Source organism: Pecten maximus, chromosome 15 (assembly GCF_902652985.1).
Source record: "Pecten maximus chromosome 15, xPecMax1.1, whole genome shotgun sequence".
Classification (NCBI taxonomy): domain Eukaryota; kingdom Metazoa; phylum Mollusca; class Bivalvia; order Pectinida; family Pectinidae; genus Pecten; species Pecten maximus.
This window is the reverse complement of record NC_047029.1, coordinates 8,362,990-8,377,893: the sequence shown is the minus strand read 5'-3', so window position 1 is coordinate 8,377,893 and position 14,904 is coordinate 8,362,990. Positions and strand designations below refer to the sequence as shown.

Here is a 14,904-nt window from a genome sequence, read left to right as displayed (position 1 = left end):
TCTGATGGAGTCTGTTTATACCACACGGCATTGAGACACATGTACCTACCTCTGATGGAGTCTGTTTATACCACATGACATTGAGACACATGTACCTACCTCTGATGGAGTCTGTTTATACCACACGGCATTGAGACACATGTACCTACCTCTGATGGAGTCTGTTTATACCACACGGCATTGAGACACATGTACCTACCTCTGATGGAGTCTGTTTATACCACACGACATTGAGACACATGTACCTACCTCTGATGGAGTCTGTTTATACCACACGGCATTGAGACACATGTACCTACCTCTGATGGAGTCTGTTTATACCACACAGCATTGAGACACATGTACCTACCTCTGATGGAGTCTGTTTATATCACATGGCATTGAAACACCTTCTGTTTATACCACACGGCATTGAAACACATGTACCTACCTCTGATGGAGTCTGTTTATACCACACGGCATTGAGACACATGTACCTATCTCTGATGGTGTCTGTTTATACCACATGGCATTGAGACACATGTACCTACCTCTGAAGGAGTCTGTTTATACCACACGGCATTGAGACACATATACCACACGGCATTGAGACACATGTACCTACCTCTGATGGAGTCTGTTTATACCACACGGCATTGAGACACATGTACCTACCTCTGATGGAGTCTGTTTATACCACACGGCATTGACACACATGTACCTACCTCTGATGGAGTCTGTTTATACCACACGGCATTGAGACATGTACCTACCTCTGATGGAGTCTGTTTATACCACATGGCATTGAGACACATATACCACACGGCATTGAGACACATGTACCTACCTCTGATGGAGTCTGTTTATACCACACGGCATTGAGACACATGTACCTACCTCTAATGGAGTCTGTTTATACCACACGGCATTGAGACACATGTACCTACCTCTGAAGGAGTCTGTTTATACCACACGGCATTGACACACATGTACCTACCTCTGATGGAGTCTGTTTATACCACACGGCATTGAGACACATGTACCTACCTCTAAAGGCGTCTGTTTATACCACACGGCATTGAGACACATGTACCTACCTCTGATGGAGTCTGTTTATACCACATGACATTGAGACACATGTACCTACCTCTAAAGGAGTCTGTTTATACCACACGACATTGAGACACATGTACCTACCTCTGATGGTGTCTGTTTATACCACATGACATTGAGACACATGTACCTACCTCTGATGGAGTCTGTTTATACCACACGGCATTGAGACACATGTACATCATGAGCAGGGTAAGACAGCAGGTGAGACGCTGGGTACGTGTAAACTGACTGGGGGACGGATGAGTAAACAGGGACGTCCACAGGTGGTAGTCTGCCATGTACTGGGTACCTTTGGCCCAGAACACCTGAACAACAGTAAACATACTGATGTGAAATCATACACTTTGTTATATAACTCAATAATATCCATTTTAACACATCAGGGAAAAACTTCAGTTGAGTCTATTCCCTCACTTGGTGCGATGATGCTATTTATTTCAACCTGATGGATTTTTTTTTTTTTTAATTCAGTTGACAAATAGAAATCTTAATTGTTCAATCATTTGGCAACTTTTTTTTATATAACTGGATAATGTCCCTTTCAATATGTCAGAGAAAAAATTCAGTTGAATCTTTTCCTTCATTTGGTGCGATGATGCTATTTATTTCAACCGGATGGATTTTTTTTTCCCGTTGACAAAATAGAACTTAAGAATCTTGCTCCAAGGGTTGAGATCTACTTGTTCTTTGCCCAAGGAGGTTATATATTTATTTTCTTCTAAACCATTAGACCTTTTTGTATGTAGCATTGTTGATGTGATTTAATTAAATTAATATCATGTCATTAGATTATGCTGTGATTATGACAGAGTAGTCCCATTGTTCTTAACCCTTGAGTGTAGGAAATATGACACCAGGAAATGAGTAGATCTACATTGTATCAGATAAGAGAAATCCTCACCCTTCTGACACCCAGACTACCCTCCAGTGCCATGAATTCACGCTCCACTTTCCCGTCCTCCTCCTCTACGGCCAGCCACTTCTCTGACAGGAAGTAGTATATATTACCTAAACAACAAACATTTCAATGTAAACTTGTTTTTATTTAAAACATATAAAAATATTCACAATTTTCGATATATTGTAACTACATATTTACCATTGTTGAGGTCCTTCACGATGACTCGACTGAGGTACCAGCTAGGACTCTGACCAGAGTTGTTGTGCCAAATCTGTACCTTCCAGATTTTACCAATACTGTCCGGTAACCTGTAGGGTAGTTATATAACATGATTTATCTCACCTGTCTAAAGAAAAGCCTCATCAAGTTATGTAAATATCGGTTATCTCCCCTGCCAAAGGATTAAAGTCTTATTGAGTTATATTAATATCAATTACCTACCCTACAAAAAACCCCAAAAAAACCTAAGGAATATAATCTATTGAGTTATACAAATATCGGTTATCTCCCCCGCCTAAGAATTAAAGTACTATTGAGTTATGTATATATCGGTTATCTCCCCTGCCTAAAGTTTAAAGTCTTATTGAGTTATGTTAATATCAGTTATCTCCCCTACCTAAGGAATGTAGACTTATTGAGTTATATAAGTATCAGTTGTCTCCGCTGCCCAAGAATTATAGTCTATTGAGTTGTGTAAATATTTACCTCCCGTCTAAAGAAAAGCCTCATCAAGTTATGAGGAATATAGTCTTACTGAGTAATGTTAATATTGGTTATCTCTCCTGCCTACGGAATATAGTCTATTGAGTTATGTAAATATCAGTTATCTCCCTTGCCTGAGGATTAAAGTCTTATTGAGTTATGTAAATATCAGTTCTCTCCCCTGCCTTAGGATTTAAGTCTACTGAGTTATGTAAAAATCAGTTATCTCCCTTGCCTAAGGATAGTGTGTCATATCAGATTTTATGAGGTTTAGGTATCGTGTATTGGGTCCTACTTTTGCACCAGGGGACACAAGTGAACAATTGCAAAGCTACATCTTTTTTTTGCAGTTTATCCTAAAAAATCTGGTATTATCTGTTGTTGATAAGCCATTCATACTTACGTAAGAATGAACTTGTCCCTTGAGTTTCGTTCAAACAGAGGTCGAGGGTCATCTGTGATTAGCTCCCTTGTCTCCGACATGCCTTCCTCTCCATGGAGAATGAGACTGATCTGTTAACCAGAAGTAATGTAATTAGTTAAACTTTCTTGAAAAAGATTTTATCTCATTTCAATATTAATATTTTGTTGCCAAAATTTCAGTAATGCATTTTTGTGCGATAGTAAATACATTTTTATTAAACTTATGCAAGTTAAAATTAGACCAACTTTTCTGCATGTGACACCAGAGTTAAGACTATAACCAACATTGGTTGAGACAATATGCAGCATTGAACTGGACTCTGTCCACAGACAGATTGATAAAATGACATAACTCGCAGGAAAAAAATTAAATTGTATGCTTACTTCGGTACTATCCATGTCTGTAAGATTAAGTCAATAACACTATAAACAGCATAACTTCAGAGTTCTGTCTGCTGGAGTAAATTGACTATATCTGTATAATCCACTTAATGTCACTTTTCATTTTCAATACCATCACCAAAAAACAGTCCATCAGAGATCCTCCCTGTCGATCTATGTTTTAGTCTTTAGGAAGTTATGATAATAATTAGATTTGTTACCTTTGCTGTAGTTCCAGCCCCTTTTCTGAAGCCTGTTTCCACGGTAACCTCAAAGCGCTGTTGATCAGTGATAGTATTATCCTGTAGATAAGTTATCCCCCCTTTCTTGGCATCGTGGATGTCTGCACGATGGCAGATGACCATGAGAATGGCATACAGACATAAAATGATGACCAATAATGTCACTGTAGTTAGGTTTTCATGGTGACTGAAATAAGGAAAATACACTTAATGTGTATGCTATTCATTGAATCACTATTCATCTTAATTGAATTATACACCAAATATAAATTATTTACATGCCCATGGAAGGGATCAAACCCAGGACCTCTGGCTTACTAGGCTGATCAAGCTCTTCAGATATTCTTCTTAGCTGAGATAGTAGGAAGCTGCCAGACTGGCCACCAACCCCAAATTTATTTGTTAGAATTGCTAAACTAACAATTCCAGCTCAACCTGATTTATAATTTTAATATTCTATAGATAGGTGGCCAGTCTACTAGTATCCTACCAGGATGACATTTGCAATACAGACATACTTTTGGATAAAAATTTCATGTTTAAGTATGTTACCTTATGATAGAAATACATAATGTATTACACAATGTAAAACTGCTTCAGTAAACTTTCTCTGCAGATGACAGAGTTAATTGTTATGTACATGATAACTCTGGCCTTTATTATGTACTTAAGCAGAAATCAATTATTGAATATCTCATAACAACAGACATGGAAGATCTGAAGTAATATGGCCATCACAACGGAAATTGTAGAATCCATTAATTTCACATAAATGACAGTTAAAAAGATCTAAGTAAGTAAGAATTCAGTTTTTATACCTAACGAAAAACAAATAAACCACGCAAAAATAACATCAGAGAAAGGGAACACTCATTAGCTTGCTTTCTTAATAGTACAAAGTATAGCAGCCATCAGAACAGTCCTTAATTAAAATATCCATCAAAAACTTCATGACACATCCACAGTACTGTATTACATATTAATTCTGTCATTACTCACGAAAAAAAGTCTTCTACTGCGATGAAGGATAATTCATTTGGAACAAGATCGAAGTGGCTACCGAACGCAGTCAGGTGATTACAGCTGAAAAAGGGAATGTCCTCCTTTATCTTCTCCATTAATGAATAATCAATGCTGTGACAGGCCCTACCAAGTGTACGCCTAATCCACTTATCTTAATCATCACATTTTCTACATTAAATTCTCCACACAGATTGCTTTATTACCATCAATATGCATGGTAAATATCCGTGTTATTGAAAAATCGGTAAAAGTACACTTTATATTGTTCAAAATAATTAGAATTTTTGTCCAGTAGAACCGAATCCAAAGATCTAGGTCACCAAGAACTGGGTGATTAAATGCATATATTTGGTCTGTACAGCTGGAGTTACTTTGCTTGCAATTTTCTATATGATCAATTTGAGATTCATCTTTGAAAATATTTCTGAAATAGAACTTCAGATGCATCCTTTATCTTGAGGTAAAACTTGCCCAAAACTTCTGTTTTTATCCGTTACATCTTTTTCATTATAGGCACAGCAAGTTAATTTTTCTTAAGTTTCTTTTGTTGAAAATTCATGCTGGAATATTTACATGTCAAAATCAATCTTAAAACCAAGCCAATTCTATATATAGTGAAGAGCAAATCAAAATAATAAATTTATTTTTAACAACGATGGTGTTTCACTAGAATTCTTTTTCTACAAACATGCAAGAAATTAAGAGCGTTGTTTTTAGACAAGTATGTGGTTGGTTACCGGCAGTGTGTGACATAAAATGTCGACTCTCCTGTGCTCCAACAACCATCATCTGACCATTCACTCTCGGAATCATTCCAGTAGAGACAGTTTGCCCACCATATCTTTAAGGTGTAGTTTCTCTGAGTAGCCTCCCCTTGTCTGTGTCTGCCCGAGTTGTAGCCACCGTCCACTACCCCCAGATAGTAACTGCCTGTTACTACAAAGGAAAATGTTGTCCACCTTTCATCAAATGTGATTCAGTTCTGATATATGTACTCGTAAAAGAAATTTAAGTCAAATAAACATAACTGTATGTTTTTGAAAATCTCCATTCTATATACACTTAGAGACATATGGGAGCTAGGATGGATAATTTCAGTTTATGTATTTTTTTCTGTACCCAGCCATGTTCCTCATCATCATACCTTTCTAACTCACTTATACCTCCTCCAACACCTTAATGATGCCCCCTCTATATCTTTAATGACAGCATATGACGCCCCCCTCTATGTATCCCGAATGACAGCATATGACCCCCCCCCCCCCCCTATGTATCTCGAATGACAGCAAATGACCCCCCCTCTATGTCCCTAATGAGGACATATAACGCCCCCCTCTATGTATCTCGAATGACAGCCTATGACGCCCCCCTCTATGTATCCCGAATGACAGCATATGACGCCCCCCTCTATGTATCTCGAATGACAGCATATGACCGCCCCCCCCCCCCCTATGTCCCTAATGAGGACATATGACGCCCCCCTCTATGTATCTCGAATGAAAGCATATGACCCCCCCCCCCTCTATGTATCCCGAATGACAGCATATGACCCCCCCTCTATGTCCCTAATGAGGACATATGACGCCCCCCTCTATGTCCCTAATGACGGCATATGACCCCCCCTCTATGTCCCTAATGAGGACATATGACGCCCCCCTCTATGTCCCTAATGAGGACATATGACGCCCCCCTCTATGTCCCTAATGACAGCATATGACGCCCCCCTCTATGTCCCTAATGAGGACATATGACGCCCCCCTCTATGTCCCTAATGAGGACATATGACGCCCCCCTCTATGTCCCTAATGAGGACATATGACCCCCCCCCTCTATGTCCCTAATGAGGACATATGACGCCCCCCTCTATGTCCCTAATGACAGCATATGACGCCCCCCTCTATGTCCCTAATGACAGCATATGACGCCCCCCTCTATGTCCCTAATGACAGCATATGACGCCCCCCTCTATGTCCCTAATGTGGACATATGACGCCCCCCTCTATGTATCCCGAATGACAGCATATGACCCCCCCCCCTCTATGTCCCTAATGAGGACATATGACACCTCTCTATATCCCTAATGACAGCATATGACGCCCCCCTCTATGTCCCTAATGAGGACATATGACGCCCCCCTCTATGTCCCTAATGACAGCATATGACGCCCCCCTCTATGTCCCTAATGAGGACATATGACGCCCCCCTCTATGTCCCTAATGAGGACATATGACGCCCCCCTCTATGTCCCTAATGAGGACATATGACCCCCCCCTCTATGTCCCTAATGAGGACATATGACGCCCCCCCTCTATGTCCCTAATGACAGCATATGACGCCCCCCTCTATGTCCCTAATGACAGCATATGACGCCCCCCTCTATGTCCCTAATGACAGCATATGACGCCCCCCTCTATGTCCCTAATGAGGACATATGTTGCCCCCCTCTATGTCCCTAATGAGGACATATGACGCCCCCCTCTATGTCCCTAATGAGGACATATGACCCCCCCTCTATGTCCCTAATGAGGACATATGACGCCCCCCCTCTATGTCCCTAATGACAGCATATGACGCCCCCCTCTATGTCCCTAATGAGGACATATGACGCCCCCCTCTATGTCCCTAATGACAGCATATGACGCCCCCCTCTATGTCCCTAATGTGGACATATGACGCCCCCCTCTATGTATCCCGAATGACAGCATATGACCCCCCCCCCTCTATGTCCCTAATGAGGACATATGACACCTCTCTATATTCCTAATGACAGCATATGACCCCCCCCCCCTCTATGTCCCTAATGAGGACATATGACGCCCCCCTCTATGTATCCCGAATGACAGCATATGACCCCCCCTCTATGTCCCTAATGAGGACATATGACCCCCCCTCTATGTCCCTAATGAGGACATATGACGCCCCCCTCTATGTCCCTAATGACAGCATATGACGCCCCCCTCTATGTCCCTAATGACAGCATATGACGCCCCCCTCTATGTCCCTAATGACAGCATATGACGCCCCCCTCTATGTCCCTAATGACAGCATATGACGCCCCCCCTCTATGTCCCTAATGACAGCATATGACGCCCCCCTCTATGTCCCTAATGTGGACATATGACGCCCCCCTCTATATCCCCAATGACAGCATATGACGCCCCATCTATGTCCTTATGATGGCATATGACACCCAACATATGCAGGGAAATAGCACAGGCGTTTATTCAATGTATTTATAACTTTGCGCCCTATATACAGTTATATTGCATTCTGAAATGAAGGAATCAAATTGTTTCTATTTCTCCAGGTGATTTTAACATCCAGAGTCCTGAGTCAAGTTAGATTCCATTTCATCTTTGTCAACATCCCTTTCCTCATGTCCCCTTGTATATAATCCTGCCAATTTATTTACCATGAAGGAATACACCTTCATATCACATATGATCAATCTGATTGACCCCCTACATGTATGTTACAGGTAGGTCTAAAACATACATAACAGCTAGGTGTGTCTAAAATCCTACATTACAGGTGTGTCTAAAATTCTATATTACAGGTAGGTCTAAAATCCTATATAGCAGGTAGGACTAAAATCCTATATAACAGGTACTGGACTAAAAACTTACATTACAGGCAGGTCTAAAATCCTACATTACAGGTAGGTCTAAAATCCTATATTACAGGTAGGTCTAAAATCCTATATTACAGGTAGGTCTAAAATCCTACATTATAGGTAGGTCTAAAATCCTACATTACAGGTAGGTCTAAAATCCTACATTACAGGTAGGTCTAAAATCCTATATTACAGGTAGGTCTAAAATTCTATATTACAAGGTAGGTTTAAAATCCTATATTACAGGTAGGTCTAAAATCCTATATTACAGGTAGGTCTAAAATCTTACATTACAGGTAGGTCTAAAATCCTACATTACAGGTAGGTCTGAAATCCTACATTACAGGTAGGTCTAAAATCCTACATTACAGGTAGGTCTAAAATCCTACATTACAGGTAGGTCTGAAATCCTATATTACAGGTAGGTTTTAAATCTTATATAACAGACAAGACTAAAATTCCTTATCACAGGTAGGTCACAAATCCCGTATTACAAGTACATGTTGGTCTAAAAATATCTTTTAATATAAGATGTTGTGTAAGCCTTTATTTTCGTTACAGGTTTTAAATGCCATATGATTAAAGCCCATCATGACATTCTCTTTCTGCAGGGAACTAGCTGTGATAAAATTGTCTTTTGACTGCAGAGGATATACATGTCATTTTTACTACCAATTAAATATAATGTTTTTGGTATTTGAAATGCCTCGGTAGATGGATCCTTCCTAAAAGTTATAATAAAATCTCTATTTGCAAGTGTTTTGGCATATAAAGTAATAAAAATCTATGACTAGTGAAAAATAGCAATGTGATAGCTCCAATTCTCCATACGCTCATAACACTGTGTGCATTAGCTCAGAAAATTTATCTCCACCAAACTTAATCAAAAATGATTACAATATAATATTTCTACAATCCATGCTCATCACAACTTCAATTAAATTTTCACTTTTTATCTTAAATATGGCATGTTACATTCTGCCATTAAGAGTGTGCGTGATAGACGTTACTGTGACCATTTTCCTTTGACATTCATAGTTCTAAAACAACGATATGCATGTGCCGACGTTGGACAGACTTTGTGACCTTTTAAAAGGCTTTCCATTTTTCCTGTTCTAGTCCATTGCTTGGAACTAGGTAATGGCATCCTTGTAATGAAGTTAAAATCCAGCCAGCCCCATCAATCCTGGTTAGCGACAAAAATGTTTTATGCATGCTGGGAATGATTTGCGACATGGTGTTAGCCCACCAATGTAAATATCTGACGTTGTGATTGTTTTTTTTCTCTTTCGATGCTTTTATTTAATATCGTATCTCTTTGATCTATGTAAACCCAATGATGGCTTACCATAGTGTTACCTAATGCGAATTATTGATGAAATCACTATCCTACAATTTGAACATTAATAAAACGTCAAATTCATCCAAATTAATTTTCTATCTCGAAGAGTTTCCAGTATAATGTCATAGTGTATTACACATCAGAAAAGACAAAAATCCTGGGCTAGCAGTGTAATGGGATTTTTTCTCAAATTAAGTTTTTCTATCAAACGATCTTCGGCTAAAATGACTGACTCCATTAGGACCATGCCTCTGTGATATTTTCATGGTGGTTGTAGTGCCAGGAAAGATGAATAAAGGCTGACAGGACTCAATTTATAAGAAAAAAAAAATCTACAACAATTTCTTGGAAGGAAAACTACAGCACATTTGATGGAAGGGGCCAGATTACCTGATTAGTTAACTATATGTAGGATCTCGGGCAGGCGCTACGACAATGTAGTCACACATTGCTTTGCCCGCTTGACTATTGCTGTGTATACGCTTTGTCAGGCAAATTGCAGCAGAGGCAAAATCTAATTCCGACTCCAATAGGAAACAGATCTAATGTTATAACGGGAATTGTTTCTAGTATCAAACATACAATGATTCTGAATGTTGGCTTCACTGGGTTGACTCTTAAATACGTTTGGTATAAAATCAAATTTCTAAAGTTAGCAAAGAAGCCTCGTCTGCCAACGCTACCAATAGGAGAACTTGTGTTGTTCCTAAATCATCCATCTCCTGTAGTCAAACAAATGACATTAGTCGTTGTAGACAGGGAATCAGGCAAAGTCTAAAGGTCAACCGTTCTCTCCTTGGGTTGCCATGGTTACCACTACCCGTATCTTACGTGATATACATATGTATAAGTACTGTTTGTGTTTTTTACAAGTGTACTCGATTTTGTGTATGTCTTATAATAAGCCATTGTTTCTAAGGCTTGTGGTTTTTCAGAATAAAGATCACTTCTAAGACATTTGTATATAAAATGATTATGTTTTTTGTGAAGACACTTCATAATGAAACGATGGTTTTGAGACAAATGTGTAGATAACCAAACTTACAGCCTAGGAACTAAGACGGAAACATGTGCCTAGACGAAATTCTTACTATTATGAAGTGCTGGACTCCAGTGATATTTTACATACTGATACATTAATTGTTAAAGCTAGAGTCCAGGCCTAGAGACTAGCTTCATTATATATATAACACTATTATAGTCAAGGAGTTCCCTTACATAATCAGATTTCAAGGTTTAGTGGACTATCATATAACAATTTTAAGCATGCATATAAAAATTCCACTTTGATATGTGTGGATAAAATCCCACTTAGATACATGTGGATAAAAATCCTACTGTGATATGTGTGGATTCAATCCCACTTTGATATGGGTGGATAAAAATCCCCTATGATATGTGTGGATAAAATCCCACTTTGATATGTGTGGATAAAAATCCCAGTTTACAAATTTGCTGAATCAATGACATAGTATAGTATATTGGTTGTATAAGAAAGCAAATTTATCATTCTATGAAAGGCATATTTTAAATTCTTTTTTTTTATGGTCAATCTTACCAAAATATTAAAAGATTTTTATCAACTTAATTCCTTGCATTTCTGGGGAAATCTTAGCTAGAAAGCAAAAATGTTAAAAATGATGGTATAATTTATTTACATTCACAAAATCACTCAACAGTGCAGTTTTGAAATGATTAAATTGCATGCATTGGGAGTGGAATCACTTTCGTTGCTTCTATATAAAGACACGCATGCAATACTATATGATGCAACTTTTAACTATGAGTAATGTCATTATCATTTAAAATGTTTAAATATGAGTTCTCAACTTCCTGTGATGAGCACATGTTGGCATTACTGTTTTATCTTGAGTTATTTACAAATGAACAATATATCATTAAAGACCATCATATTAATATACCTAACATACCTTCTTTATATTTATATCGAAGTCTTTCATAACATTAACATGGATACCAGATAACTTTGTCAAATTAGACACAAAATACTTCCGATGGTAATTCCTCAAGTTCTTGGTCCTTGGTCATCCCAATTATTTCCCTCGCGCATTTGGAAATGGTGATGTTCAGTCTCCATCAAGTCTACTACAGACTTGGACCAGTGTTAATGGTGATGTTCAGACTTGGACCAGTGTTAATGGTGATGTTCAGTCTCCATCAAGTCTACTACAGACTTGGACCAGTGTTAATGGTGATGTTCAGTCTTGGACCAGTGTTAATGGTGATGTTCAGTCTCCATCGAGTCTACTACAGACTTGGACCAGTGTTAATGGTGATGTTCAGTCCCAGTCAAGTCTACTACAGACTTGGACCAGTGTTAATGGTGATGTTCAGTCCCAGTCAAGTCTACTACAGACTTGGACCAGTGTTAATGGTGATGTTCAGTCTTGGACCAGTGTTAATGGTGATGTTCAGTCTCCATCAAGTCTACTACAGACTTGGACCAGTGTTAATGGCAATGTTCAGTCTCCATCAAGTCTACTACAGACTTGGACCAGTGTTAATGGTGATGTTCAGTCCTGGACCAGTGTTAATGGTGATGTTCAGTCTTGGACCAGTGTTAATGGTGATGTTCAGTCTCCATCGAGTCTACTACAGACTTGGACCAGTGTTAATGGTGATGTTCAGTCTTGGACCAGTGTTAATGGTGATGTTCAGTCTCCATCGAGTCTACTACAGACTTGGACCAGTGTTAATGGTGATGTTCAGTCCCAGTCAAGTCTACTACAGTCTTGGACCAGTGGTAATGGTGATGTTCAGTCTTGGACCGGTGTTAATGGTGATGTTCAGTCGCTATCAAGTCTACTACAGACCTGGACCAGTGTTAATGGTGATGTTCAGTCTCCATCAAGTCTACTACAGACTTGGACCAGTGTTAATGGTGATGTTCAGACTTGGACCAGTGTTAATGGTGATGTTCAGTCTCCATCAAGTCTACTACAAACTTGGACCAGTGTTAATGGTGATGTTCAGTCTTGGACCAGTGTTAATGGTGATGTTCAGTCTCCATCAAGTCTACTACAGACTTGGACCAGCGTTAATGGTGATGTTCAGTCTTGGACCGGTGTTAATGGTGATGTTCAGTCCCAGTCAAGTCTACTACAGTCTTGGACCAGTGGTAATGGTGATGTTCAGTCTCCATCAAGTCTACTACAGACTTGGACCAGTGTTAATGGTGATGTTTAGTCTCCATCAAGTCTACTACAGACTTGGACCAGTGTTAATGGTGATGTTCAGTCTTGGACCGGTGTTAATGGTGATGTTCAGTCGCTATCAAGTCTACTACAGACCTGGACCAGTGTTAATGGTGATGTTCAGACTTGGACCAGTGTTAATGGTGATGTTCAGTCTCCGTCAAGTCTACTACAGACTTGGACCAGTGTTAATGGTGATGTTCAGTCTCCAAGTCTACAGACTTGGGCCAGTGTTAATGGTGATGTTCAGTCTCCATCAAGTCTACTACAGACTTGGACCAGTGTTAATGGTGATGTTCAGTCTCCATCAAGTCTACTACAGACTTGGACCAGTGTTAATGGTGATGTTCAGCCTCCATCAAGTCTACTACAGACTTGGACCAGTGTTAATGATGATGTTCAGCCTCCATCAAGTCTACTTCAGTCTTGGACCAGTGTTATTGGTGATGTTCAGTCGCCATCAAGTCTACTTCAGTCTTGGACCAGTGTTAATGGTGATGTTCAGTCTCCATCAAGTCTACTACAGACTTGGACCAGTGTTAATGGTGATGTTCAGCCTCCATCAAGTCTACTACAGACTTGGACCAGTGTTAATGGTGATGTTCAGTCTCCATCAAGTCTACTACAGACTTGGACCAGTGTTAATGGTGATGTTCAGTCTCCACCAAGTCTACTACAGACTTGGACCAGTGTTAATGGTGATTTTCAGTCTCCATCAAGTCTACTACAGACTTGGACCAGTGTTAATGGTGATGTTCAGACTTGGACCAGTGTTAATGGTGATGTTCAGACTTGGACCAGTGTTAATGGTGATGTTCAGACTTGGACCAGTGTTAATGGTGATGTTCAGTCTCCATCAAGTCTACTACAGACTTGGACCAGTGTTAATGGTGATGTTCAGTCTTGGACCAGTGTTAATGGTGATGTTCAGTCTCCACCAAGTCTACTGCAGTCTTGGACCAGTGTTAATGGTGATGTTCAGTCCCAGTCAAGTCTACTACAGACTTGGACCAGTGTTAATGGTGATGTTCAGTCTCCATTAAGTTTACTACAGACTTGGACCAGTGTTAATGGTGATGTTCAGTCTCCATCAAGTCTACTACAGACTTGGGCCAGTGTTAATGGTGATGTTCAGACTTGGACCAGTGTTAATGGTGATGTTCAGTCTCCATTAAGTTTACTACAGACTTGGACCACTGTTAATGGTGATGTTCAGTCTCCATTAAGTTTACTACAGACTTGGGCCAGTGTTAATGGTGATGTTCAGACTTGGACCAGTGTTAATGGTGATGTTCAGTCTCCATCAAGTCTACTACAGACTTGGACCAGTGTTAATGGTGATGTTCAGTCTTGGACCAGTGTTAATGGTGATGTTCAGTCTTGGACCAGTGTTAATGGTGATGTTCAGTCTCCATCAAGTCTACTACAGACTTGGGCCAGTGTTAATGGTGATGTTCAGACTTGGACCAGTGTTAATTGTGATGTTCAGTCTCCATCAAGTCTACTACAGTCTTGGACCAGTGTTAATGGTGATGTTCAGTCCTGGACCAGTGTTAATGGTGATGTTCAGTCCTGGACCAGTGTTAATGGTGATGTTCAGTCCTGGACCAGTGTTAATGGTGATGTTCAGTCTCCATCAAGTCTACTTCAGTCTTGGACCAGTGTTAATGGTGATGTTCAGACTTGGACCAGTGTTAATGGTGATGTTCAGTCTCCATCAAGTCTACTTCAGTCTTGGACCAGTGTTAATGGCAATGTTCAGTCTCCATCAAGTCTACTACAGTCTTGGGCCAGTGTTAATGGTGATGTTCAGTCTCCGTCAAGTCTACTACAGACTTGGACCAGTGTTAATGGTGATGTTCAGTCTCCATCAAGTCTACTACAGACTTGGACCAGTGTTAATGGTGATGTTCAGTCTCCAAGTCTACAGACTTGGGCCAGTGTTAATGGTGATGTTCAGTCTCCAT

The 14,904-nt window shown here is 39.8% G+C and overlaps 1 protein-coding gene across 1 annotated transcript in view; it reads right to left on the bottom strand.

Annotated features, from left to right (window-relative positions):
* LOC117344137 (polycystic kidney disease protein 1-like 1) overlaps positions 1-14,904 on the bottom strand; it is a 166,798-nt gene that overhangs the window by 18,588 nt on the left and 133,306 nt on the right. Inside the window, exons 32-38 of the mRNA XM_033906785.1 lie at positions 5,505-5,703; positions 4,744-4,827; positions 3,724-3,931; positions 3,102-3,211; positions 2,195-2,304; positions 1,997-2,103; positions 1,227-1,400 (exon numbers count right to left, since the gene is read on the bottom strand). Coding sequence (XP_033762676.1) covers positions 1,227-1,400; positions 1,997-2,103; positions 2,195-2,304; positions 3,102-3,211; positions 3,724-3,931; positions 4,744-4,827; positions 5,505-5,703 — 992 coding nt within the window. The remainder of the gene's footprint in view (positions 1-1,226; positions 1,401-1,996; positions 2,104-2,194; positions 2,305-3,101; positions 3,212-3,723; positions 3,932-4,743; positions 4,828-5,504; positions 5,704-14,904) is intronic.